At 40.6% G+C, this 25,370-nt stretch overlaps 2 protein-coding genes across 2 annotated transcripts; one reads left to right on the top strand and one right to left on the bottom strand.

Moving 5' to 3' along the window:
• The first annotated feature begins 843 nt into the window (after positions 1 to 843).
• vdac2 (voltage dependent anion channel 2) lies at positions 844 to 12,916 on the top strand. Its single transcript, NM_001292782.1, is given in 9 exon segments — positions 844 to 922; positions 5,577 to 5,648; positions 6,493 to 6,542; positions 9,137 to 9,289; positions 9,589 to 9,641; positions 9,745 to 9,972; positions 10,266 to 10,416; positions 10,504 to 10,561; positions 12,339 to 12,916. Coding segments are annotated over 8 exon segments (852 nt in total). The 5' UTR covers positions 844 to 922; positions 5,577 to 5,581; the 3' UTR covers positions 12,431 to 12,916.
• A 4,087-nt stretch (positions 12,917 to 17,003) lies between these two features.
• Positions 17,004 to 24,607, bottom strand: LOC121849483 (neurofilament medium polypeptide-like). Its single transcript, XM_042336992.1, has 3 exons — positions 23,560 to 24,607; positions 23,353 to 23,477; positions 17,004 to 19,080 (listed from the first exon to the last, which is right to left on the bottom strand). Exons 1-3 carry the CDS (start codon positions 24,592 to 24,594, stop codon positions 17,643 to 17,645), a joined length of 2,598 nt encoding a protein of 865 aa, XP_042192926.1. The 5' UTR covers positions 24,595 to 24,607; the 3' UTR covers positions 17,004 to 17,642.
• Positions 24,608 to 25,370: the final 763 nt, after the last annotated feature.

Below are 25,370 nucleotides of genomic sequence, written 5' to 3'. Positions count from 1 at the left end.
CCATTGTTCAGCACTCTGGGAGACGTGACCCCGCGTGAAGGTTGAATGGACGTTGCTGTCCCACGTCCTCGGATCTTGGGACGCATCAAAAAGTATTCCAACAGCTCCAAAAAAAAAGGAAAGCATGGCAGCAGTCTGCTTCGCTGTTGACTCCTACTTTCTTACTAGCGCTACACAGCAGCCTCGGCGGCAGCCGCCGCCGCAGCCGCAGCAGCAACAACAACAACAACGTGCAGTTATACCGATCCATTGGGGCTAATCGAAAATAGAAAGGGTGTCCTGGCCGACACCCCGCAAATAAAAATGGATCGCTCGCTCGCTATAGGGCTGTCTGCGGGGGGGGGGGGGGGGGGGACCACGGACATTTGACGCGCACAACTGGCTGCTGCGCAAAGGACACAAGTCACTCCACTTTACAGCGCATTGCGGCCGACACGATGAGGCGCGTTACCCAAATCGCAAGGATTATGATCTTAAAAGGTGGGCTGGGAAAAGGGGAGTGGGGGGGGAGGGGGAAGAAAGAAGCAACGGTCGAAGAGGAAGGTTTTCAATCAAGTGTCATGTCATATAAAGAGGGGGAGGGGTGGGGGGGGGGACAAGGCAGAGTGGTGGAGGTCTGCAGCTCCCGAGAGGTGACGCTCTCCTGTCCTCTCCTGTCCCGGGGCCACACCTTGTAGCCTCAGTGCAGTCAGGACCCCCCCCCCCCCACTCCATCCCTCGGCGGCGGCCCTCGGAGGAGCTGTCCAGCGCGCTGCCTGACCGCAGAACGCACGAGCCACCGCTAGTGCGCAGGCCCGGGCCGGGCACCGCCCCGTTGGCTGGTGCGCAGGCGCGGCGTCGTTCTCCTTCACTTCGCCCTTCCCCCGGAGAGGAGACCGAGCGACTGACTCACCGACCGCTCCGCTCCGCAGACACCCGCCAGGTGAGCGGCCACGGCGCGCCTCTCCCCCCCCACACACACACACACACACCCACCAGCCACGCTCTCCCCTCCCTCTCCCTCTCTCTCCTTAAACATCGCAACTTTTATTCGTTATTATGCGCCGCCGCCGCTAGGCCCGGAGCTCGGGCCTGTCCTGGGTGTTGACCCCTCGGTTGAGAAGCGAGTGTCGGGTATAGAGAGAGAGAGAGAGAGAGAGAGAGGGAGGGAGGGAGCGCGGCTGCTTCATGCCGCGGGCGCTGGGGCTGCGATGAGAGGAACGCCCGCCCGCCCGCCCGCCCCCGGGTTGTCACCCGCTGCGCATCGCCGCCTCCTCCCTCCCTCTCCCTCCCGAGGGATCCGCTCCGCGTGGTTGTCCCGGACTCTGCACCGGGCGGAGCCGCGGCTTTATTAAACGATCAAAGCGTAGTTTCTCTTTCTCTTTCGACCCTGGGCGTGATGTGACTGTGGGGGGGGGGGGGGGTTTGCAAATGACGGGAAGATGTCAAGATGGCGCCGGGATCGCCGTCCAGCTTTAGGGGGAAAGCAGGAGCCCCGAGGCTGAGCCCAGATGTCGGGACAGCCTCTGGGGAGGGGATTGAATGTGTGGACTTGAGTGTCTGGGGCCGAGAGCGAGCGCCCGTCTGCGGCTGAAACCCCTCTCATATGAAGGAGCAAATAATACGATTCAAGGTGAATGCCGTGACCTCGACCTTCCCCCTTAAGTGCCAAGGTCTGCATTTGCCTACACATCGGGAGGGGGAGAAGGACAGACGCCCCCATTCCCTTCTATGTTTGAATTTCGCGTACACAGTCCGGATTGTGCATCCTTTTGTTTGAAGACTATTTTAAATGCCTTGATGCGTTTTGCTGTGTGTGTGCGTGTGTGTGCGTGTGTGCGCATTTTGGGGGTGGGTCTGCTGTCTGTGTGCATCTTATTGTTTGCGTTGTTCTGCTCAGTTACGCTTACATTTTTCCCTACATTAAAAAAANGAGGAATGCTGTAAAATCCTGCGATCCATTGACAGCGTTGGACCGTGTATTACGGGCTGGGGCGTTGTTGCAGATTGAATGTCATTGGATTCTGTAGGGTCAGCCCTGTCATTTACGTCGAATGATATTTGTAATGGCTGTCCTGAGGTTGTATGTAGTACAACTTGTGAGAATACTATTAATAAATTTGCAAACCAGCACCAGCAAATTTTATTGCTGGTTTGTATTGAAGTGAACACCTTGACATATCGAGATTTTGACTTTTTCATTGTGTAAGGCAGAACCTTTTAATTTTCCAAATTTATTTTGCACAATTGTAGGTGCCCTGAGACTTGGTGGGTTTAGACAGGACGCCGATCTATTCCTAAATATTGAGCCATACCTTCCCTAAAAAGCAGCTGTAAGCTGATTGATTTATTGCTTTTGACACTAATGTAAAGAGCATCCCAGTTGGATGGGCACAGCCCCATATTGAGGGCAATCTTGTGCACTGGAAGAAAGGATCCACCTACTTTCATACTATTTTAACTAATTTAACATTTCAATTGTTTTCATTCTGCTAGCGATGTTTCTGCTTACTTTAGGGTTGGAAACCATTCAATTAAATACAAGCTGTTTATATTTTGGATAACCCCTCCTGATTCCAATGCCTTGTTTGGGTGCAGACTTAAAGACTTCATTGTGTCAAATGGGATGATTTCCTCAATTAAAAAAAATCCTGAATTCCCAGAATGTTAGAAATCTTTCTATGAAATTGAATCCATGAATGAAGGGAGTTCAACCAAAACATGGACATTCTACACTTTTATGGTATATAATACAGTATTGGCCACCATTCATACTTAAAACTTTGAAATGACTGGATATTTATGAAGCATTCATTTTGCATATTTAGCTTGTGGCTGAAAAATGTGCTTAGAATTCTGGAGACCAGCAATAAGCCTTCATTTGAAATTGAACGGATGAAGCTACAATGTGCTGTAATCTTAGTTTGGTTCAAGTTGAAAGTTACTGTGATAAATCATGATTTTCTGCAATATCTTTGTGACTGAAGCAAAGCTGCTTCCTTCCTTGCATGTGATGCAGATTCTGTAATCTTGTTTACTGCCATGCCATCGTGTTTTATTTGATCAGTTGTTAATTGAAAAGTGCCTCTAAAGATGGTAAATTAGGAAGTGGAATGATCAAGAATACAGTTGCACATGGATGTGCAGCTTGGTTTTCTTTTGAATGTTAATGTCCCAGTTGAACTTTTAACTTGTTTTACAAACAAAGGGATTGATCCCAGTTCTGCAGTGACAAATACAAATGATACTTGTTTCTCCTGAGAGACAGTGACATTTGTCTTGCAGTTGGAAATGATTTAGATTTTGTATTCTGTTTGACTGTTGTGTTCTTTCCTCTACTGTTCATTTTAGCTTAGCAACAGGAAATACATTTCAGAATATTAATCCACTTTCAACGCTTATATCTTTTTCAAGCTGAAGCAGAAAATGCAGGACTCTGCCTCCTGCGACATACTGTTAACTGCATTTGTAGTTTTCAGTTTCAGCAGACGGACTTTCAGATAACAAACTCCTGATGCAGTTCCGTGCAATATTATAAAATGGTCAGTTGTGTTATGCACAATCCTTGAATTCGAATTTCTTTATTTGTTTGGCCAGTTGAAGAGATAGTCTATGCCTACGTAGAAAGCTTGTCTATTATTATTATTGAGACAACTCAACGATGTGGTAAAGCACTGTATCAAATGCAAGGATTATTACAGTATTATAAGATTTATGGGTGAAAATGAGAACTCAGAAACTTTAGATGCAATTAAAATGTTACAAGAAACAGTTTTTTAAAGTACGTTTTTAAATTTTTATTTGACAATCAGACCAGTGGAATTTGCGATTTGTCATTTGAATTGGCAGGCATGTTGTAAAATGAAAATTGACCTTTCCTTTTTTTAAAATCAAATAATGAAGATTTGTTTTGAACATGTTTTCTGAAATAGATTTACAATAAAAACTGCTTCTTATTGCAACTGAGTAACTATTCAATATTGTCTAAATTGAGGCAAAAAGCATGTCTGGAATTTGATGTTGGAATTTAACTAGCTTAAAGTGCACAGTTTACCTTTGAGAACACTGACCAGCTTCCTACTTCTTGTCCAGCTCGGATCACTCTACCTGTTATGATGGGCTAATGGGTGCCAAATGGAAATAATCTCAACCCACATTTTTTAGTTTGTTCCTCCGCACGCGGCAAATAAACCAAGCTGCCTGGACTGTCATCAACATTACAAGGCGCTTAGTGAGCAGTGTAACTCTTGCCCACATAAATATATAAAAGCAGTACAAACCCAGTAAATTAAAGTCAGTGTATTTAAACTGTATTTATTATAAAGAACATACTGACTGTAGACTATAATGGGGTATTTTGAAAGTGATTCTAGGATGCGGAAAAATTTAATTACTTAGAGCTATGTTGCCAGGTTGCATTACTGGAGAAAAGCAAGCTTTGTTGACTTTCAAAGTAGTTAATGTCACGTCTGTTCATTGCAGCAGTTCGGGTTAGTTTTCATGAACTCTTCATTTTAGTGCCTTGTTCATGTTGAGGTATCATTCATTATGTGTTGTGAAAGATCAGATTGATAATAAACTCTTATGCCCGATGACATTACCCTTTAAGATAAGGACTCAGTAGTTGGGTTTTCATTAATATTCCCTGTAACATTTGGTCGGGGGAGCCTATAGCTGATTCATTTCTGTTGGTTTTATGTAATTGAGTCTTGAGATAGCATATCTGTATAGATTGGGTGAGAGATTGCAACAAAACAATATATGTGAATTGCTACACAGCTTGAGGCGGTAAATGTTTTTTTGGGATGGTAGATTTTTACCCAGCAGAGGAATTTCAAGGGGTCATTTCATTTGAATATCAATAGGCACTTACATTTTTGTAGAGTTATTCAGTATTCGCTATTCTGCAATTCCATCAAGCTTTAAATTCTCACATCTGTCATTTCAAGAACTAACTGGAATAATATAATGAGTCTATATAAGTGTTTCTTGGCAGTAATTTGTTTGAGGGTGAGCAAATGCAATGTTTCACCTGTAAATTATATAGACCTTGAGGTTTCCATGTGGGCAGTTTAATATTTGGCAGCAAAGAAGGGATGACGGAGAGCACCAGGAGGTTTGACTGAGGTGAAATGCACTGAGATGTTGCTTATGCATTACTGCATGAACATGTTTCTTAAATGAGTGCAGTGCCATCACCCACAAACCCATCCTCTTCGACCTTTAGCCTTCTGTTCTGTGTTTGGAAAATGCTCTGAGATGTCCTTACTTCGTGAAAGGTGCTATATAATTGCAAATTGTTGTCATGGCCTATATTCATAGTAATGAAACAAATAACCAATTGATGTTTTATGACGAGCTTGTTTGAGGGAAGAATATTCCTTTAATTTAGTGCTACAGAATCTTTCAATATCCACCAGATCTGACCCAACGTTAATTTAATTCACTTTTAGGTTTATCAGAAATTTCCATTTACTCAAGTTATCAGGCAGTTGAACAGAATACCAAATACCTTAAAATGGTTTAACAAATCTGTTTTGCATTACTATTTGAAACAATATTATTTTTTTTTCATTATTTATCTTTTTCCTCTACAGATATAATGGCTGTACCTCCATCATACGTAGACCTTGGCAAGTCAGCCAGAGATGTTTTCAACAAAGGCTATGGTAAAGTATTTCTACCCTATTTAGTTTTAGTATTTGAGAGAACAATTTTAATTTCACGTTGTTCCTCCTTACCTCATATTGACCTAGCAATCCTCTGTGTTTTTGAGCCCATCTGTGGGAAGTATGTGAGTGGCTTAGATGATACTCCGAGATGCTATGCCACGCAAAGGATGCTATATAATAATAATAATCCTTCCATTTGATATATCGCCTTATCACATTGTTAAAGATGTTTTAAAGCGTACAATATTCACAAAATATACTGTAAAATGATTTGCATTGTGCAATCCTAAAGGAACCATTAACATCTAGGCTTTCAGGGCAGCAAGTAACTTTTAAGGATAAGATTTCCATTTCTGAGCTTTTGGAGGTGACTAAAATATTTGGAGACCTGTTGCTTAGTGGTCAGAGCACTCTCCTCGCAACCGAGAGGACCTGGGTTTGTTTACCGGGTAGGGCGAAACGTCGGGTAAGTTTCCTTACTTCCCACACACGTCTGTTTACCTAGCAGTAAGGAGGAAAACGATTGTTGTCGATTGGCGGATCACTTTTCCGTGGGTAGTAATCCCATCAAAAATAATAATAATTTGGTCACTCAATCCACGACTGTTTGTGGGACACTGCTGTACGCAATTGGCTGTCACATTTCACCCACAAAATAATCAGGCAATTCACTTGACAGTATATTCTGTGAAGTGCTTTGAGATGTCTCTTAAGACGTGATAAGGCACTAAATCATGTGCAAGGATTATTATTATTTCACAGTAGCGTTCTTTCTGGAATGGCAAATTTTGTATAAATACAAAAGATCTAAAGTGAGTTTAATAATTTTTCTGTTCCTTAGGTTTTGGGTTGGTAAAGCTTGAAGTGAAAACCAAGTCAGCAAGCGGAGTGGTAAGTTTATTTTATATATATATATATATATAAAAATAAAATATTACATGTATACATGATTATTTTGAACATTTTTTTGTCAGGTTTCTATTTAATGGACAAAATATCTAAAGCGTTTTCCCTAAACAGCTTTATTTGCTGTTTGCTGAAGAAAAATGTGAAGATTTAGCAGAACTTCGTAGCATAATAACTTGAAAGATATATGCAGAATATTACATATGAGAATATTGTGTACAGATATATTGTTTTTTTTCCCCCTGAATGTAGTTCACACCGTATCCATTTAGTTTAGCCCACAAAATATACAGTCAATATACTTCACAGTATATTCTGTGAAGTGCTTTGAGACGTCTCAAAAACGTGATAAGGCTTTATATCAAATGCAAGGATTCTTATTATTCTAGTCTCATTCTGAGGGATAAGGTTTAGGTTGTCAAGCTTGAGATCGTGTCAGTCTCTAAAACTAGTTGTGCCAGAGCTCGGGCGTGGCAAGTAAAACTGCAAAGTATAACGAAGGTTAATTGCATGTGAAATATGACCACCTACTCTAGTGTGGGACAATTTGAGGCAGTAAGATAGGTGTGGTTCTTGCATTCTGGTGAAATTTTTGATCCAAAAAGCTGTTTCTCCTTTTCACGAGCAGGACTTGAAGGGGCAAATCAGTTACTAGGGTCTGATTGTTCCCACTCAGCTCCTGTTGACCTTGCAAGCCAGAGCCCTACCAGTTAGGGTGGTCAGCATCTAAAAGAGTTCTGCTTTGTGTGGAACCATCATTATTAAGGTCCTAAGAGTCAGACTTTAAACCATTTTCCTTTTTCAACCCTGAATAACTCATCTTGCAACAAAAAGTTGGTATTTTCATATTTAAGTTAGATTTTTAACTTGATTGGTAATAGAATAGAATGTGGATTTGAACAACTGTTGGTGCTTGTTTTTCCTTGTGTGTCAGTATGCAGTGCCCTGGCTGTTTGTCTATTGCACTTGGTGCCAGCCAAATGCAGCCAAAATTCAAGCAAGCCACCCTCATGAATTACATTCCATTGCTTTAAAACACCCGGGAGCAATAACAAGAACTGATTGAGCTTTGCTGGGTTTATGCAATGGCTCTGCTGGCAACAGCACTTTTCTCTGCAGCCATAGACTTCTTTCTGCTTGTATCTGAGCAGCAGGCGTAGGAGTGGCCTGAGCAGTGTGACGACAATATGCATTCTGCTCAATCCAGAACGAGGAAATTAAAGTAGTCTTTATATGCAGCCTTTCATTTTGGAGGAGAAGATGTTTGTTTTAACAAGCGTTTGGTTGGTTGACAATTGGCTTTAATGCCTGGGTTTCCAGACCCCGATTATTGACAAGGTAACATCACTGATGTGACTTTCATACCAGCAAAAAGGACTGTAGTTAGTCTTTAAAACAACAGTTGTTGGAGAAGTAAGCAATCAGTGGCATTCCAAGAGTTAAGTTGCTTTTTCAAGGTATCAGTTCTGAAGTATTCAGTGAACTATCTATGATATTGGTCCATGTCATTGATGTGAAAAATTTTTCTGTATGAATACCTCAAGCCAATGACCTGCAGTGTATACAGATTAAATGATATGCAGAATATTAACTGGTCCTTCAAACCTCTGATTGCTGACGCCCTTATTTTTGGCAGTTAAATAAGCAAGTACTGATGTGTAGTGTAAAAATAGCCATGTATATTCACGGAACACAGGATGAGGCCATTTGGTCTATCAGTCTGTTGATCCAGTCTCCTTGTTAATAATAAAGCTTGCATTTTGATACAGTGCTTTTCACGTCTTTTAGATGCCTCACAGCAGCTTTTTATCTTCAAGGCAATTTCTCATTTTTTTTGTTCTAATCCCACCCTTTATTCTGAATCTATGGCTTTCTGGGATTGTGCAATCCATAACCCTGGTGGTTCACTTTTATCCTTCTCCTGTTCTGGATTTCCCTGTGTCATTCCCTAGATGACATGTCAGTATCATTCATTATTTTAAACACCTCAGTCAAATTACCCCTTGTAACATCTACAACTCTATAACTAATTTCTTTAATCCCTGGTGAATCATTGCAATTTTTTTTCTAAGGCTGGTATTCCTGAAATGGGGTTCCCAAAATGGAACACCATTTGATGTCTGACCACGACCACAATCGTATGTCCTAGCTTTTATTTTCAAAAAGTTTCAAAAGAAATAGTCCTTTGTCAGAGATCATATGCACTCGTTTTTTAAACTGTGGCGACCCTTCATTTTATAGACTGAGTTGGCTAACGTGCAGTGTAATGGGTAGCTTAATAGTGAATAAGTATATTTTAAAATGATAATCCAAAATATGCAACTAGTGGGTTAAAATTTGGATCAACTTTTGGGGTGATGTGCGATTATAATGAGGGAAATCTCATTTGGTGGCAGATATTGCCTGTGATGCTGACCAGAATTTCTGTGCGTGACTTTTTGATCTGAAATTGGCAGACTTTGTGTACAGGCAGCAGTGAATAGCTGTATTGGCTCACTTGTGCAGAAGCTTTAAGGTTCCAGTTGCACATGAATTGTCAGATTCAGAAGACTAAATGCCTTTTTCTCTCAATTTAACAGGAATTTACAACTTCCGGTTTATCAAACACTGAAACTGCCAAAGTATCGGGAAGCTTGGAAACTAAGTACAAGTGGTCTGAATATGGACTCATCTTCACAGAGAAATGGAACACTGATAATACTTTGGGGACAGAAATTGCAATTGAAGATCAGGTAACTATTTTAATAAGATTGGCACTGTGTCTTATTTTGTATTGAGTTTTACTTTGTAGATGAGGAAGTGTGCATTGTTGATCAGTAAAAAGGAGAAACCTAGGATATGAACCAGCTTATCATGGGATATGATGCTGAGACAAAAGTAAGCACTACAGTCCAATTGAGATTTTGATTTTTGCATTTTTTTTACAAAAACTCAATTCGAGGATAAGTGAATAGTGTGTGTTTTACTTAGCTCAGGAAAGAATATATTTCCTTATCGGATCATTCACTGTAACATTTCTCTTCTTTGTTAGCTTGCCAAAGGTCTGAAGTTGACATTTGATACTACCTTCTCACCTAACACGGGGTAATTATAGCACTGTAATTCGCAACATCTTTAACATGAATGGTCTATATGTTAGATGCTTCTATACAATAAATGTTTACATTGACTCATTTTGCAATTTCAGGAAGAAGAGTGGCAGAGTCAAGAGTGCTTTCAAGCGTGAATATTTGAACTTGGGTTGTGACGTGGACTTTGACTTTGCAGGCCCAACCATTCATGGTTCAGCTGTAGCTGCTTATGAAGGATGGCTTGTTGGTTATCAAATGTCCTTTGATACAGCCAAATCAAAACTGACCCAGAACAACTTTGCAGTGGGCTACAAAACCGGCGATTTCCAGCTACACACTAATGTGTAAGTTGTATTCATAGTTTTAAAGATGGGATACCATACAGATATAGCCTGTGTAGAATTTAATGTTGCTGCTAACATCTTAATGTATTTAGTAGCATAAGTGCAATTAAAGAGATGAGGGCTTCAGTTCAAAATTTTTCTAGTCAAGCATTTAGGTAAGTGACTGAGTAACTTGTAATTTGAAGAAATGAAACTAATTCGGGAGGGAGGGGATTTCCTATACCTCTAAGTAGAATCTTTGCATCCGTACTTCTAAAATGGTGCAAGTGAAGTGACCCAGTTTAAATCTCTAGGAATGATGGTGCAGAGTTTGGAGGCTCAATCTACCAGAAGGTCAGCGACAACCTGGAGACAGCTGTAAATCTTGCCTGGAGTGCGGGAAACAACAGTACCCGCTTTGGCATTGCTGCTAAATATCAGCTTGATTCTACTGCTTCCATTTCTGTGAGTTTGGTTCTCTTTTTCCGCTCCAATTATAAAGCATTTGGCCGATAGAATATATCCTTGCTGAATCTCATTAATCTGTTTCAGGCAAAGGTCAACAATTCCAGTTTAATTGGAGTAGGTTACACCCAGACTCTTAGGCCAGGTAAGTGACCAGCCATCTCTTATCTTTCCAGAGTTATTCATGATGGGCCACCATTCAATGTAAGCATTTTCTCTGCTTCTCGCCTGGGAATTTGGCATGGAGTAGAATTTCCAGGAGCTTGGAATCTTTGACCAACATTTGCTTATGCAAATCGATCGCTCTATCCCTGAGCTGGTTCCAGTGTAGTTGGGGCGTGGACCTCTTTTACTGCGCATGTATGCAGCTGACTCTCCTGCTAATATGGCAAACTTCCAGTCCACACTGACGACAGCATTTCCTACGTTCTGCATGTTTTTTTTAAAAGCCCAGGATTGCAGCCTTTGTTACAAGATTGGTTATGATTTTATGGACCCCAAAGACCACCTTATAACAAGACACCACTGTAGAAACAACTTGACCACCAGTAAGACATGAAGTTTGATAAAAAAAACTTCCCCGTCTGTATTACAATAAAGAATTAGGTTGGGGAAAATTATAAATGCTAAAATGACATCTGTTGAGAGCACATTGTACACAAGGACAACTGACATCCACTCTTAAGGATGCTGTTACGATTTTGAAAAAGTGAAACAATTTACATCTGGCAAATTCCAGATGTAAATCTCACCTGAGCAGCTGAACTCTGGCTCCACTGGTTTCTAAGGGGCCAGACAATCTCCCGCTCTGCCTTCACTGAGCAGCTGGTTGTTAGTCTGAAGAGCACATAGCTACTGCTCTTACATCGAATAGGCTGCTGAGCTGAACCCAAGTTAATAATAAAGAGACAGGAGATTGAGAAGCATTGAAAACAGAACTCCGAGATTGTCATCAGTTTTGACTCGCTTTATTTGCCTGCACTGGTAGGGTGTAACAAAGATCAAATACTGTTTCAGAGCGTTATATATTCCTAATACATTCCAAAACTACTCACCACAAACTGAAAACGTGTTGATACCCATTTCCATGAGATTCAAGTCAGGTGCTATGTAAACTACTTTACCTGCAAGGCTGAGCCCTTCCAGGCAATAGTGTGTCTCAACGTTGCTAAGGTGGAGCATCCATTTTAATAACACTTATTCTGTGTCCTGTCAAAGTTAAGCTGTGCTGCTCTAATGAGGTAAACAATACGGGTGAATACTTGAAAGCACCATTTTCTGCAGAATTTATCCAAGATTATAATTGTATGTGATATTAGCAGTTGTATCAAATAATGGTCACCAATCGTCAAATGAACTGATTATGAAGCTGTTTGAGATGTTTAATTGTAGTCTGCCGAGACATCAGAGGGGATTCTTAAAAACATTTTTTTAAATACGTGCTACCAGTTATGTCTGTGCGATGTCCATCCATCAGTTAGCTTGCTGCTTCCTCCCCCCTGCTCGGGTCCTGACCCAACTGTACAGCGCCTTGGGACGTCCTCCCGACGTGAAAGGCGCTCTATAAATGGAATCTTGTTGATGTTGTTGTTCCTGCTTGACACTAAAGGGAAGGTTTGGAGACCGTGCTTTCTGTTCAAAGCAGTATTTAAAGGGAAATAAAACAAAGAATGAAGAACTAAAAAGATTCAGTGAAAGAGCAGGGAAATAATAATAATAAATTGGTCACTCAATCTATGACTATTTGTGCGACACTACTGTGCACAAGGATTATTATTAGAGTAAATGGCTCCAGTGAGAAGCTACCATTAGAAGGGCTGAATAACTCCCTTAGGTACTGATGTTTCTGTATACATTATATATTACAAAGAGCAAGTAATTTGACAATAAAGTATTTTTACGCCTTGTTACCTTTTTTGCAGGTATTAAACTCACTCTGTCTGCCCTCGTTGATGGAAAGTCAATCAATGCTGGGGGCCACAAACTTGGCCTGGGTCTGGAATTGGAAGCTTGAGATATCCACCTCCTACCTTCAATGACAAAGGGATATCGGAAGAAAGCAGCATTTGGCCTTATTCTGTATTTCCAACATGACCAATGGGCGTTTCTGAAAGGGATGTTTCGAATCAACCACGTACTTGTATTTTTAATACTTTAAACTGTCATTTTGTTTTTTGAGTGAAATTGGTTATGTCGCAGACGATACCGAAGTCGTAGGACACTCATTTCTATATTATTTAAAATCTATTTAACTGTTATTACACCAGTCTCCTAATAATGAAATTGACCTTTACAAACTCAGTTGTGGCTGCATGTTTTTTGGTTTAATGTCTATTTTGAGACGTCGTGGTGTTTTCAGTCCACCTACAGTTGGATAAATTGAAATTATCCACGTTGCAATTAAAATTTTATGGATTCTCAGTGTATAGCAAATTATTCCAAAACTTATTTTCGATATCCCGAACCCATAACGACTGATGCTGAATAAAAAGGAATAAACACAGTGAGTTACGAAGTTATATTTGTTTTACTTCCTTCTCCAGCTTATCTATTTTCAATATGTCAACGGCAACTATTTATCATGTGCCCAGTTTGAGGGTCACTGGGAAAGGAGGAATTCTCAATACTCAACGTGGATTGAAGCCCTAAAATAAGAACATAAAAATTTGCTAGGCGAACGAAGACCAAAGTCCATCCTATTTGTCTTCTGCCATCATGGCCGTTGCTTGACATGTCGTGTCCCAAACTATATATTGTATCCCAAGACATTATTTAACAGAAACCTATTTTGTTCCATCTTCTCCCTAGGGAACAAGTAGTATGTTTACTACTTGCTCACTGAAGTAGTGTTTCCACAGATTTGTTCTGAATTTACCCCCCTTCAATTGCATTTCTCAACGTTTGGGATAGAGTGGTGTATGGTAAACTGATATAATTGCAAATGTCAGGTCGTAATTGACATTACATTAGCTGTGTTCAGTCCCAGCTGAAGGATGTTTGATTACTCAGTGCCTTGATGGATACCATTAGAAGTCACTGAAACTAGTTGAATCTGCCCCATGTACAACAACTTAGATTTTTTTNAAAAAAGTTTGTGTTATCTTTGGGGAATAAGAAGAAGCAGCCATCTTTTTGAGGCAGCCTGTCCATCTATTACTCTAAAACAATTGCAAGATCTTTGGTTACAGACATTAAAAGCTTTGCTTCTGTGTTGACTTCAGTTGATACTGGAGATAATGTGATAAGCAGACCAACCCCATTTGCCATCCACAAAATCTGGAGATTGCATTGTAGGAAGGTTCACTCTTAATAGATAATTAGAATCAGGGTTTGATCTTAGAAGTTTTTTTTAAAAAGCTGTAATGTGAACAATATCTGTAAAAAAAAAAGGGCAGGGAAAAGAGAATGTGTATTTTTAAATTGTAAATATTTCATTCCCTAATATGGAATCCCTCATCCAGAAATTCTAAGAATAAGGAGCCCCTGATTGGAGGGTTTTCTTTACATTAATTTTGTGTGAAACTTGTCGAACGAGTTTAATAATAAACATAATAAATGCAAGTCGTTTCTTGCCCAACATGACAGCCAGTTTTTAATAATGTTAATTGATTAAACTCGTTTCCAAACTACAGCTTCATATCGAACTTAAATCATCGTACACTCCATGTGCTATTTTTGATTTACCCCCTCAATGCTAACCTGTGAGATTCCTGGACCAACTGAGTGCCATGCTTTAGAGCAGCAGATTATTTGCAAAGCTGCTTGCTATTGCAATGGAAAGACAATAGAGAAGGTACTGTATTCGAAGAATGAGAAGAAATTGCTCAACAGAACCTTCATTCAAGCCTCTTGTGATCCACTGTGCTGTGAGCTTGGGGTGTGCTGTTATTGAAGGATGAAATGACATTTGGAAATTCTAGAGCTGAGCTGCTGGCTGCTTGAAACTGCAGGTGTAACTCGTGTTCAGACTGCCTGAGCTATTGGGTTGCTTATTTTTCTATACCGTTGCATCACAAATGTGATATAAGACATACTATTCTGTATATTCTGTTGTGCTGCTAAAGTGGCAATGACCATTTCAGGTTATGTATCATTAGTATAAGTGGAATATAAGTAAAATAGTGGCATAGAGACTTTACATCTACCTGAACAACCGAAACGGGTAGATTCGGCCCATGAAATTATGTTTAATCTGAAGGCTCGTGCCACAACACTCGTTGTTGCACTGGTGTGCCACCTTAAATTATGAGCTCAAATGCTCGTGTGGGCTGACAAAAGATTGTAGCTGATTGATCTTTTAAGCAATACTGCCCATTGATGTCATTAATTGTCAGTGCTATGGCTGATAGTGCTATCTAATTGAAACAATTCAATGCCACAAGGAGTGACTATCTGCTGTACATCTCAAGCGTTGAATTTGTAACCGTTTTGATTGATGGTTTGCTCTGAATGTGCATCTCAGTGTTAGCGTTGAATGGTACACATCGGAAAGAGTCATTCATTATACTATCAATAAACCAGTCTGCAGATATCAACAGTAAAACATCACTGGTGCCCATTCAATAACAATTAAATTGTGGACTTCTGCGATTACAGTAGAAAATTGATAGCGATTCAGATTGTACATCTTGAGGTTTATAGCGTGTGGTACAGATATGTATTAAATGCATAGGTTCTTAAAAGAGACAGCAAGAAATCAGAGAAAACATTTAGTATTTCCGAATAATGTGCAGCTGCATGTTAATAATGTCCTGGCTATTTAATGTTCAGATCATTTGGAATGGGAAGCCTGATTGAATTTTTCTATTCATTCCTTTCACTCATGCAAAAACGCTAAAGTCAATTGTAACATCACAATCAATTCCTAAATCAGATCAGCTAAATCAGAACAAATTGGTATTCAAAATGTCACTAGTTAATCCTGTGAAGCGCTTTGAGATGTCCTCCCAATGTGAAAGGCGTTATATCAATTGCAAGAATTATCTTTATTATTATATTGTATCAGCTGAGTTACACAGAGCCATTCTATCAGCCTTGTGAAACCTGTTTTAATCATATTGGTGTAACAAACCACTGCATCTGCTCAACCTTCTTGTGGGTCAGCTGTTTGTTAAGTGAAATTGATCAGAAGTGGTGTACAACGACTGGGTCTACTATTATTACACACCATTACTTAAGCCTCAAGCGAAAGAGAATTAGCCAGTAGGTGGCACTAAAGACTGTCTTTTCACTCATGATGGATTTATTTTGTGGAAGCTGAGTTCTTGATCAAAGTTGGATATTCAAAATTAAAGAGGCCAAAAAAACATGTCCTATATCCCTATAAATTGGGCTAACTTTTTTTAAAAATATTTTCTTAAAAAGAGAATTACTGTGCTTCAAAATTTGATTGGTTCTGCCCGTTGACATAACTGGGAATGCCCGTTGACAAATGTGGGAATTAATCTTGTTTGCAGAAGGAATAATAGAATTTAAGGCAATGTATGAATTCAAAGCTCCTGTGACTCAGAAATCTCAATCAAACTTATTACAGAAAAAAACCCTTTGGATTATAACCTAATAGAGCAGCACATTGTATAAGTAGACTTAAGAAACTCTGGTATGGTTTCTCAATTCAAAAGAAACAATTTAAAATAATTATTTTTCATATGAAATGCACAGCTGGAAGCATCTTTGATAAAGCAAGATGTGTTTACTATTTAAAGTAAGGGTAAGTGGAGACCCATCAAGTGGATTATCACTTGTTAAGCATGAATGGAAAATATTCAGAATTGTATTGTCGATGTGTAGGCTATGCCAAAAAGGTTTCATAATAGGGTTTTAATTCCGCTACTATCGACATTTTTCAAAAAAACATGTTTAGCATTTAAGTGATTGTCCGGAAAACCAGCAATTCTATTTACAAGATCTCAGTTTAACGTCTCAACCAAAGCACATGAACTCCCCACCCCTTTTTCTTCTTTGCTTCATGCAAGTTGCCACTTTCACCTTCAGCTAATGACACCACAAGGTGGTGCAGCAGACAACGTGTTTGAGCTGGATCTAGAGAGATTGAACAGAAGGTTTATAGTGCTCTGTACTAATTATATTTTAAATAACACAGCAACCCATTTACCCTTACACAGGATGTATTAAAAATTCCTCTGTGAAAGTCCTGCCATTATTTTTTCCTTGTTATCATGTGGTGCTGAGGCCAATCGAAGCCTCTGAGATCAGCTGAGGCACAGGAGTGCAGATAGAATTTGAAAGTGAATAACATTCAAAATGCCCTCCTCCCAATGAGGGTAAAATAGATAGTGCCGGGAGGTGCACGGTGGGGACACTGGGCGAGGACAGTCGTGGTAGGTGATGGTTCTGCCCAGGAATGGTTTGCTGCACCCAATGCCAGTATGTGACCAGGGTCCATAGAAACGTATCCCCAGCAAGAGTCAACTCTTTGCAGAGTGAAAAGTAGGGGCATTTTACTCTGCAAGGATTAAAGATTAAAGGGGCACAATGCCCTACATTTATTATGTGGTACAATTATGCAATTGTTAGATTAAAGATGGACCAGTTTTTTTCAAAAAAAAGAATGAAACACATCCAAGTTCTTTAACAGTGCATTTTAATTGCATTCATTTCCTCCCAGTAATCTGTTCAAGTAGCTTAAACATCTGACTCCACCTTTTTACATTACCATGTATTTAATTAACAGGACAATGGTATTTTTTCTTGTGGACTGTTTTCTACAAGGCAAAACAGTTTTACACAACTCAAAAACATTGTCAATCACCCCCACAGCGATGGTTAATTCTGCAAGTATTCAAGCGGCAGTAGCATTCAAATAAGACAATCTATTTCACCGTGTATTTCTGTGATTTACTTTCTGGTAGCTTTGATCTTTTTGATGTTCAACGTGCTTTTTTTTAATTATCTGTTCTATCGATGGTCTTTTTTCAGTGCTGATTAAAGCGTTGGCTTTTCTTACTATTTTAATGACTCCATGGTATATCTTTGCTTACTTCTTTCATCATATAGTTTGAGCAGCTGAAGATTTTCCTTCTGCCATTTTCTTTGGTCTTGCGTCTAAATGTTGCTTCAAAATCGTTTTTGAGAATTCTGCATTTGTGTAGCTGCACAATTTGTAATGATCTCAGATCCTGTTTTTTAATGGATGGACTGCCTCACTCCGTATCTTTGCTTCAGTCACATCTATGACTTTTGAACATTCTTTACCTCTGAAGATTTCAGTGTTTTCCATCACTGTCTTTGCTCTCCTCTTTCTTTTTGTCTTTCTCCACTTCCTTTTCCTCCATTTTCACTGCTTCTTTGTCCACCTTTGGCTGTTGGTCAGATTGTGTTCCCTTTACTTCTGCTGTAGCTTTACCTGTTCCTTCTCCACCTTGTGGTTCCTCCACTGGTTTATCGGGTTGCTTTTCATCTGTAATTTCCTTGCCTTTTTCTTCACTAACAGATTCAGGTTTGTCTTCTTGGCTCTTTGTTTTTGTTGACTCCTCTGGTTTCTTGTCTTGATCAGCCGAAACCTCTTCACCCTGATCCTGCTTTGCAGCATCTCCTGAATCAGTTTGCTCTGTCTGAATAATCACTTCTTTTTCAACTTCCTTTTCGCCTTTAGCCTCCTCTTGCGATTCAGTGACTTGCCCATCAGCCACAGGTTTCTCTTTCACTTCACTCTTCTCTTCTTGTTCATCCTGTTTTGATTCAGCCCCCTTTTTCTCCTCAGTATCTTCTTTTGTGGCTCCTTTTCCTGCCTCACTTGTGTCCTTTTTGGTTTCTTCCTTTGTTTGCTTGTCCCCCTCTGCTGCAGGTTCCTCTTTTACTTTACTCCTTTCTCCTTGTTCACCCTCTTTGGATTCAGCCTTTTTCTCCTTAATCTCTTCTTTCGTAACTTCTTTTCCTGCTTCACTTGTGTCCTTTTTGCCTACTTCCTCTGTTGTTTGCTTGTCCTCCTCTGCTGCGGATTCCACTTTCACTTCACTCCTTTCTTCTTGTTTATCTTCTTTTAATTGAACCCCAACGTCCTCTTCAACATCTTCTTTTGTAGCCCCTTCTCCTGCCTCACTCGTGTCCTCTTTCTTGTCTTGTTCCTTTGCTTGCTCTTCCACCTCTGCCGCAGATTCCTCTTTCACTTCACTCTTTTCTTCTTGTTCATCTTCTTTTGATTCAGCCGCCTTTTTCTCCTCAACATCTTCTTTTGTAGCTCCTTCTCCTGCCTCACTTGTTTCCTCTTTCTTGTCTTCTTCCTTTGTTTGCTCATCCACTTCTGCTGTGGATTCCTCTTTTTCTTCAATTGTCTCTTCACGTTCACCTTCTTTTGATTCAGCCTCAACTTCTTCCTCAACATCTTCTGTTGTGGCTTCTTTTCCTGCTTCACTTGTGTCCTCTTCTTTGTCCTCTTCCTTTGTTTGCACGTCCTCAGACTTTTCAACAGAGATGAGGCCAGGCATTATTTTGGTGTAAATAGCTTCAAGCTCCGCCATATCAATCTCCTTTGTTGTTTCGCTTACAATTTCTTCCACAAACTTGTATTCCGGAGCCATCTTTGTCTTAATTGGCACGAAAGATGACAGTGTAGAGAATTGTGGCTGCTTATATGTATGAGATGGAGGAGTGAAGTCACAAGTAGCGGAACCAAATCTTGTCTCCTCACCTTCAAGGAGTTTCCTTCATATAAAAAAGAAAATAGAATTTTGGGCTGTAAAATACATTTAACTTACATTGTAAAAGTGAACCCTGTTAAATTAGAAGTGAGAGAATATAGTTCCAAGGAAGGTAAGCTTAAATTATATTATATTTGTCAGAAAAAAAATTAAAAAGCCATGGTCACCTTTCAGGTTATGAAGGTCATTTATAATCTTCTCCAGATTTGCAGATAGATTGTTTTGCATTGAATTCCCAATGATGAATATTGAAATACATTCAGAAAAAATGTATTAAATCAGAAATAAACTCAAAACCATGAATAGTGAGGCCTTTTTTTAAAAAAAAGTCACTCTCCAGTCCTCAGTCCAATGACTATTGTTAGTGCATTAGTCTTGACAGGGAGTGTTGGTAGGGTGTTTGACTGCAGTGGGAATCATAGTCAAGTCTGATCCTATCTTTTCCAATTACTCACATGAACATAACTTTCAGAAAGGGGGTCAATGGATAGCGATCAGGAGCAATGGTTGATTCAAGCACTCCGAGATCCTACCTACTCCAACCCAGAGATAGAAGTTAATTCAAATGCTTTTAAGAGGAAGCTAGATATAGACATGAGAGAGAAGGGAATGGGAGGGAGTAAGGAGACTCCTGAGACTCATGTGGGGTACAAACTGGTTAGGCTGAAAGGCCTGTTTCCATACTGTATAAATCTATGTAAATGACCCACTGTTATCCCAGCGGAGATCAAGTAACTTAATACAGGACGAGTCTGCCTCCAGTCTGAATTGATTTGGCTGCTCACTGGATAAGCGTGCGGAGTCACTATTCTAAATAGTTTGCTGGTTTGGCTGGTAGCAAAAGCAATTGGTAGACAAACATTTGGGGGAGGCTTGAATTATGGTAAAAACGCAAACCAGACATTTAATTTTACGAGTGCTATTATGTTTGAGAAATTTCACTTTAAATTTTTGTGACATTGGGTTAAAAAAAATTCAATTTAAACCAGCCTTCCCTCAATATTGACACAGCTTCTCATGGGAAACATGAGGGTTGAATTCTTTATAAGTCAAAGATTTTCTTTAACAGCAATTTATAACCTCATCCATATTTGCTACAAGGATAGTTCACCAGGAGACAGACTGTATTTTCCTGTTGTTAATTTTCCCCTTTTTTCCAACCTGAGTTGGAATATTAACAACAGGAAAATAAAAGAGGAAAATAAAGGAGGTTAGCTCACTCGCCTCACAATCGAGAAGACCCGGATTTGATTGCTGGGCTGGGCAAAACCTTAGGCAAGTTTCCTTACTTCACCCACCTCTGTTTAACTAGAGGTAAGTAGGAACCCGATTGTTAGTCGATTGGCGGATTGCTTTCCGAGGGTAATATTCCCTCAAAAAACAAATTTGGTCACTCAATCTACGATTGTTTGTGGAACACTGTTGTGCACAACTGGCTGCCGTGTTTCACCCATAAAATACATTTTACAATATATTCTATGAAGTGCTTTGAGATGTTCCAACAACGCGATAAGTCACTGTATCAAATGCAAGGATTATTATTATTTGTGATTATAATAAAACACAAATTGCTTTACTTGGAAAAAAAACCTATCATTTGGAACATGGAGCTACTTGCTACTTGCTGACTCTGCCACGCTTGGCATATTGAGCAGAGTTTAATGAGAAAGCCTTTGCTGCAGTTCCCTGCTGCAGGATGAGTCAGCTCTGTCAATATCACTGCATTGTGCTGAGACACAGTGCAGAAAGCTCAGAACTGGTCTCAGTGGCTGAACCCTGGTCAAATTAACCCCATTTAATCCAGGCTGTGCTGATGCTAATTTTTTAAAATGTTTTAATCGTTTACATTTTCATTGAAACCCTGCGGTATTAACCCTTTGCCATCCAGATGTTATAAAAATTAATTTCTTTCTGAATTCCTCTATACCCTAGCATTTATTCAGCTTAAATTGCGGGTGCTCCTAGTACGACAACAACATTTTGCATTTAATATAGCGCCCTTAACACAGGGTAGCGTCAGTGACAGTGGTGGAGCACAAAGCCGAGGTGGGAGGTGACCGTAGGCACGGTCGTAGAGGAAGGTCTTCAGGCACGATTTGAAGATGGGGAAGGAAGGGGCAAGGTGGAGGGATAGGAAGAGTGCTCCAGAGTTTTGGGGTATAATGGCTGAAAATGTGGCCACCGATGGTGGAATGGAGGGCACGAGGGACATGCAGAAGGCTGGATGGAGCCAGTCGAGCGGAGGCAGCGGGCAGTGAGTTGGGGAGTATGAAGGACAGAGAGGTAGGGAGGTGCCAGGGCATGAAGGGACCTGAGTTTGAAGATCTTGAAATCAATCCGTTCGGCGATAAGGAGTGGAGTCTGGCTGGAACTGATGTGATGGGGTTACGGAGTTTAGTACAGGTGAGTATGCGGATGGTGGAGTTTTGGATCAGCTGGATTTTGTGGATGGAGGAGCTGGGAAGGGCATTTGAAAAGTCAAGTCAGCAAGTGATGAACGCATGGACGAGTGTTTCAGCTGCATCTGGGGTAAGGTATGGTCAGAGGTGTGCACCTTACCCCAGACTAAAAGACAGTGTTAAAACTTAACAGTAACCTTTGCACAATTCTGCTTCTTGGGTATCAAAACATTTTTTTTAAATCTTTACTTCCCCATCTCTCTATTGGTACGTCAATATTTGCTGGAGTTTGTTTTCACACACTGAGTGCCTGTGAAATGACTGGGAACCTGTCAGAAAATATATCTAGGCTTCAACGTTAATAGACTGCTTTCATGCGGTTTTGCTTGCTAATTTGAAACTGTTTTGTCCCACCTCTAGCTGACAGACTGCTAGATTAACTCTACGTGATCATAAAAGAAATTGGCAAAAGAAAAAGTGCAAAAGAAATAGGCATAGATTCTTCAGGAATACTGCAGTTTTAACCCCTCCTCATCTAGATATTTTAGAAATTTCAATCAGTTTTCATCGTCAGTTTACAATAATAATTCTTGCATTTGATTTAGAGCCTTACCATGTCATTGAGATGTCTCAAAGCACTTCACAGAATATATCGTAACGTGGATTGATTGTATTTTGTAGGCAAAATGCGGCAACTAATTGCGCACAGCAGTATCCCACAAACAGTCGTGGATTGAATAAACAATTTTTGTTTTTGAGGGATTATTCCCCCCAGAAAGTGATCAGCCAATCAGCCAACTACTGGGTTCCTACTTACTGCCAGGAAAACAGGAGTGTGTAAGGAAACTTGCGAAGGTTTTGCCCCACTCGGGGATCAAACCAGAGTCCTCTCGCTTGTGCTAACCAGTATGCTATGGGACTGCACACCCAATTTGTTATGCAACCAATTTGTTCATTCTGCTTAAACAACAGTGCTGGAAGCACAATTAAAGTAAAATGGTGAAAGCTGCAGAAGCTTCACTCCATCTGCCTCTTATTCTGGGGCACCTTTTGATGGACACTTTCTAAACAGGCCAAAATACCACCCAGAACCAGAACTCTGAGCACATAGCGGTAATGTCTTTTTAACAACTTGATGCTATTGATGCAGTGCAAATCCGTGCTAAAAAGAAAATCAAATATCTGAATTTATAACCTGCATCTTCAAACTTTAATCCTCAAACCTTACCAACCTGGCCCTCCTTTCACCCAGCGAGCTCCAGTTGGAGTCATGTCCCCCATTCTACTCATCTCACCTTTGGCATGTGGGCTTTCGGCCTTTCTGCACCCACTCTCTGGAACTCTATCCCAGAGTCCCTCCAATTTGCTCCCTCCTTCACCTTGTTCAAGGTTCATCTCAAGACCTACCGCTTTGACCATACTTTTGGTCATCATACCCTTCCCCACCATCCTCAACTCCCACCCCCAGCTCAGGTGCCCTTGCTTGGGATATCCTCTCAATGTGGAAAACCCTATATAAATGTAAATTTGTATTGTACTGTATCTAATTTATTCCCTTACTATTTGAAAACAATTTGTCAGATTGTTTCCCAGGAATAATGAGAGTTATTCCCAGGAGACAATCTGGTATACTGACAAATTGTTTTCAAATAGAGAAAATAGATTAGAGGTTACACTACTTTTATTTTATTCATTACTTTGAGGGCTACAGTACTTTTATTATTCCATTTTCATACTCATAGCTTACTTACTGTTGTATATATTTTATCTTGCCTGGTTTAAGTCAATTTGGTTTTAGAATGCATATTAGGAGTTTTACTCCTGCAAGCGTCACATCAGAAACTGTACATCAATGTGTTTGTTATACTTAATCCTACCTGTAGGAGGCAATCTCCACATCTAAAGCCATTTTGACATTAAGTAGATCCTGGTACTCTCTCAGGTGATGAGCCATCTCCCGCTTTGCATTTCTTAGTTCATTTTCCAATTGTTGGATGGTATCCTGCAAAAGACATTTTTTATTGTAGATTATGTAGTTACTGAAAATTTCAATCAATCATTTTTTTTAAAAAAGAAAGAATTACCTGATATTGAGACACTTCTGCATCCTGTCTCTCTTCAGAATCGTTCAGCTGTTTCTCCAAAGACTCCTTCCTGCATCTCACGGTCTCCAGCTCTATGCTCTTGGACTGGAGCTGCCGATGGTACTCATTGATCTCTTGCCTGGTGCTGCGCATCACTTCGTTGTTGATTTCCGCAGCCTCGTTCAGCTTGGCCACTCTGTTTGTGTACCACTCCTCTGCCTGTTGCGGGTTGCAGTTGCTGAATCCTTCCATTTGCGCTCGAATCTCCCTCAGAGCTTCACTGAGATCAGGCTTGGCGAACTCCCTCATATCAACACTGACCAGCGAGGCTTGAATCTGAGCCAGCAAGTCAACCACCTCCTCCTCATGTCCTTTCTTGAGAAACACGATTTCATCCGTAAGCGACTGGGCTTTTCGCTCCAGCTCCGATTTAATCAGTTGGGCGTCTTCTCGCTCTTTCTTGTGATTTTGAATTCGTATTTCGGTTTCGTGTCGAACCCGGGCTTCTTCCTCATACTTTCCCTTCAGCTGCTGCAGATCTTCCTCCAGGTGATTGTGATCCAGCATAATTTGTAACTTCTGGCTTTCGGTTTCTTGGATCAAGTTGCGTAGATCTGCCATTTCTGGTTCATAGATGCTCGCGAGACTGGATTGGGAAGTTTGTTTCTGCCTCAGTTCCACTATTTCCGCCTCCAGGCCCTTGTTCTGCTGCTCCAGGAACCGCACTTTGTCGATGTAGCCGGCGAAGCGGTCATTGAGCCCCTGCATCTGCTCCTTCTCATTCATGCTGGGCACTTTGTAGTCTTCATTGAAGAGACTGGAATGACAGAGCTCCATGCTCTTGACGGCTCTGTGAGCTGCTGGGCTGCATCCTCGGGAGGTGGACCGGCTACTGCGCTTGAAGGATGATGCAGAGCCGTTGTGGGAGCTGAAATCCACAGATGAGAATCCCGGGTTTCGAGTCAGTGTCCTGGAGGAGAGCGAGTGCACTCTCCGTGCAGGAGAGCTGCTGAGAGGCTGCCATCTGTAGCTCATCTTGCTACTGCTGCTGTGCGGCCTGTAACAATGCGGAGTCACCGCTCTCCTCTCCCTTATAAAGGCAGCTCAAGTGGTGACTCGGCAAAATTGATTTCTTTTTTTTTGCCTACGTAAGGCAACCTGCCGATGCTCCAGCTCTTGCCAGCTTTGCACTTAAAATGGCAATATGCAGACATTTTTCATCTTCCCAAACCAGTGCCTTAATCTTATACAAATTCATGAAGAATCAATTGTCATTACTTGAATGAATAAAATCGTGCAGCCGTTGAATGTTTTCCATTTTGGGGATGTTCACCTGTTTTGTGTGTGAAGCATCTCATCAATGCTACACTGATTCTCTGTGGCTTTTTGGTCCATCTGGTGCAAAAGGAGTTCTTGATTCTAGTGCCTTGTTCACGCTGGATTTAAGAGCTTAAAACTAGAGTCTCGATGGAGAAAACCCACTGACCTGCAACAAGCTAATGCAGGTCAGGCAACTTTATAGGCAATGTCAACACTCTGAACTTCAACTAACTCATTTCCTGAATCTGCGTCACATTGAATGCTAAGAGTGACCCTCTTCCTGGCCCTTACCACAAGACAAATTTAAACCTTTGGATTTATCCTTGCAGCGTACCATCTCTAATGTCTTCAATTTACAGCCTCAAACTATATAATACATACAATAGCCACAAATATAAGGCACAACTACAGGGTTACAAAAAGTCATGATACCATTACAACGTCTTAAAGATATAATGATATTTTTGTTTTGTTTTTAGATAATAGGGTAG

This window comes from Callorhinchus milii, unplaced genomic scaffold (genome assembly GCF_018977255.1).
Source record: "Callorhinchus milii isolate IMCB2004 unplaced genomic scaffold, IMCB_Cmil_1.0 Scaffold7, whole genome shotgun sequence".
Taxonomy (NCBI): domain Eukaryota; kingdom Metazoa; phylum Chordata; class Chondrichthyes; order Chimaeriformes; family Callorhinchidae; genus Callorhinchus; species Callorhinchus milii.
The sequence above is the reverse complement of the archived record's forward strand: the minus strand, read 5'-3'. Positions and strand labels throughout refer to the sequence as shown.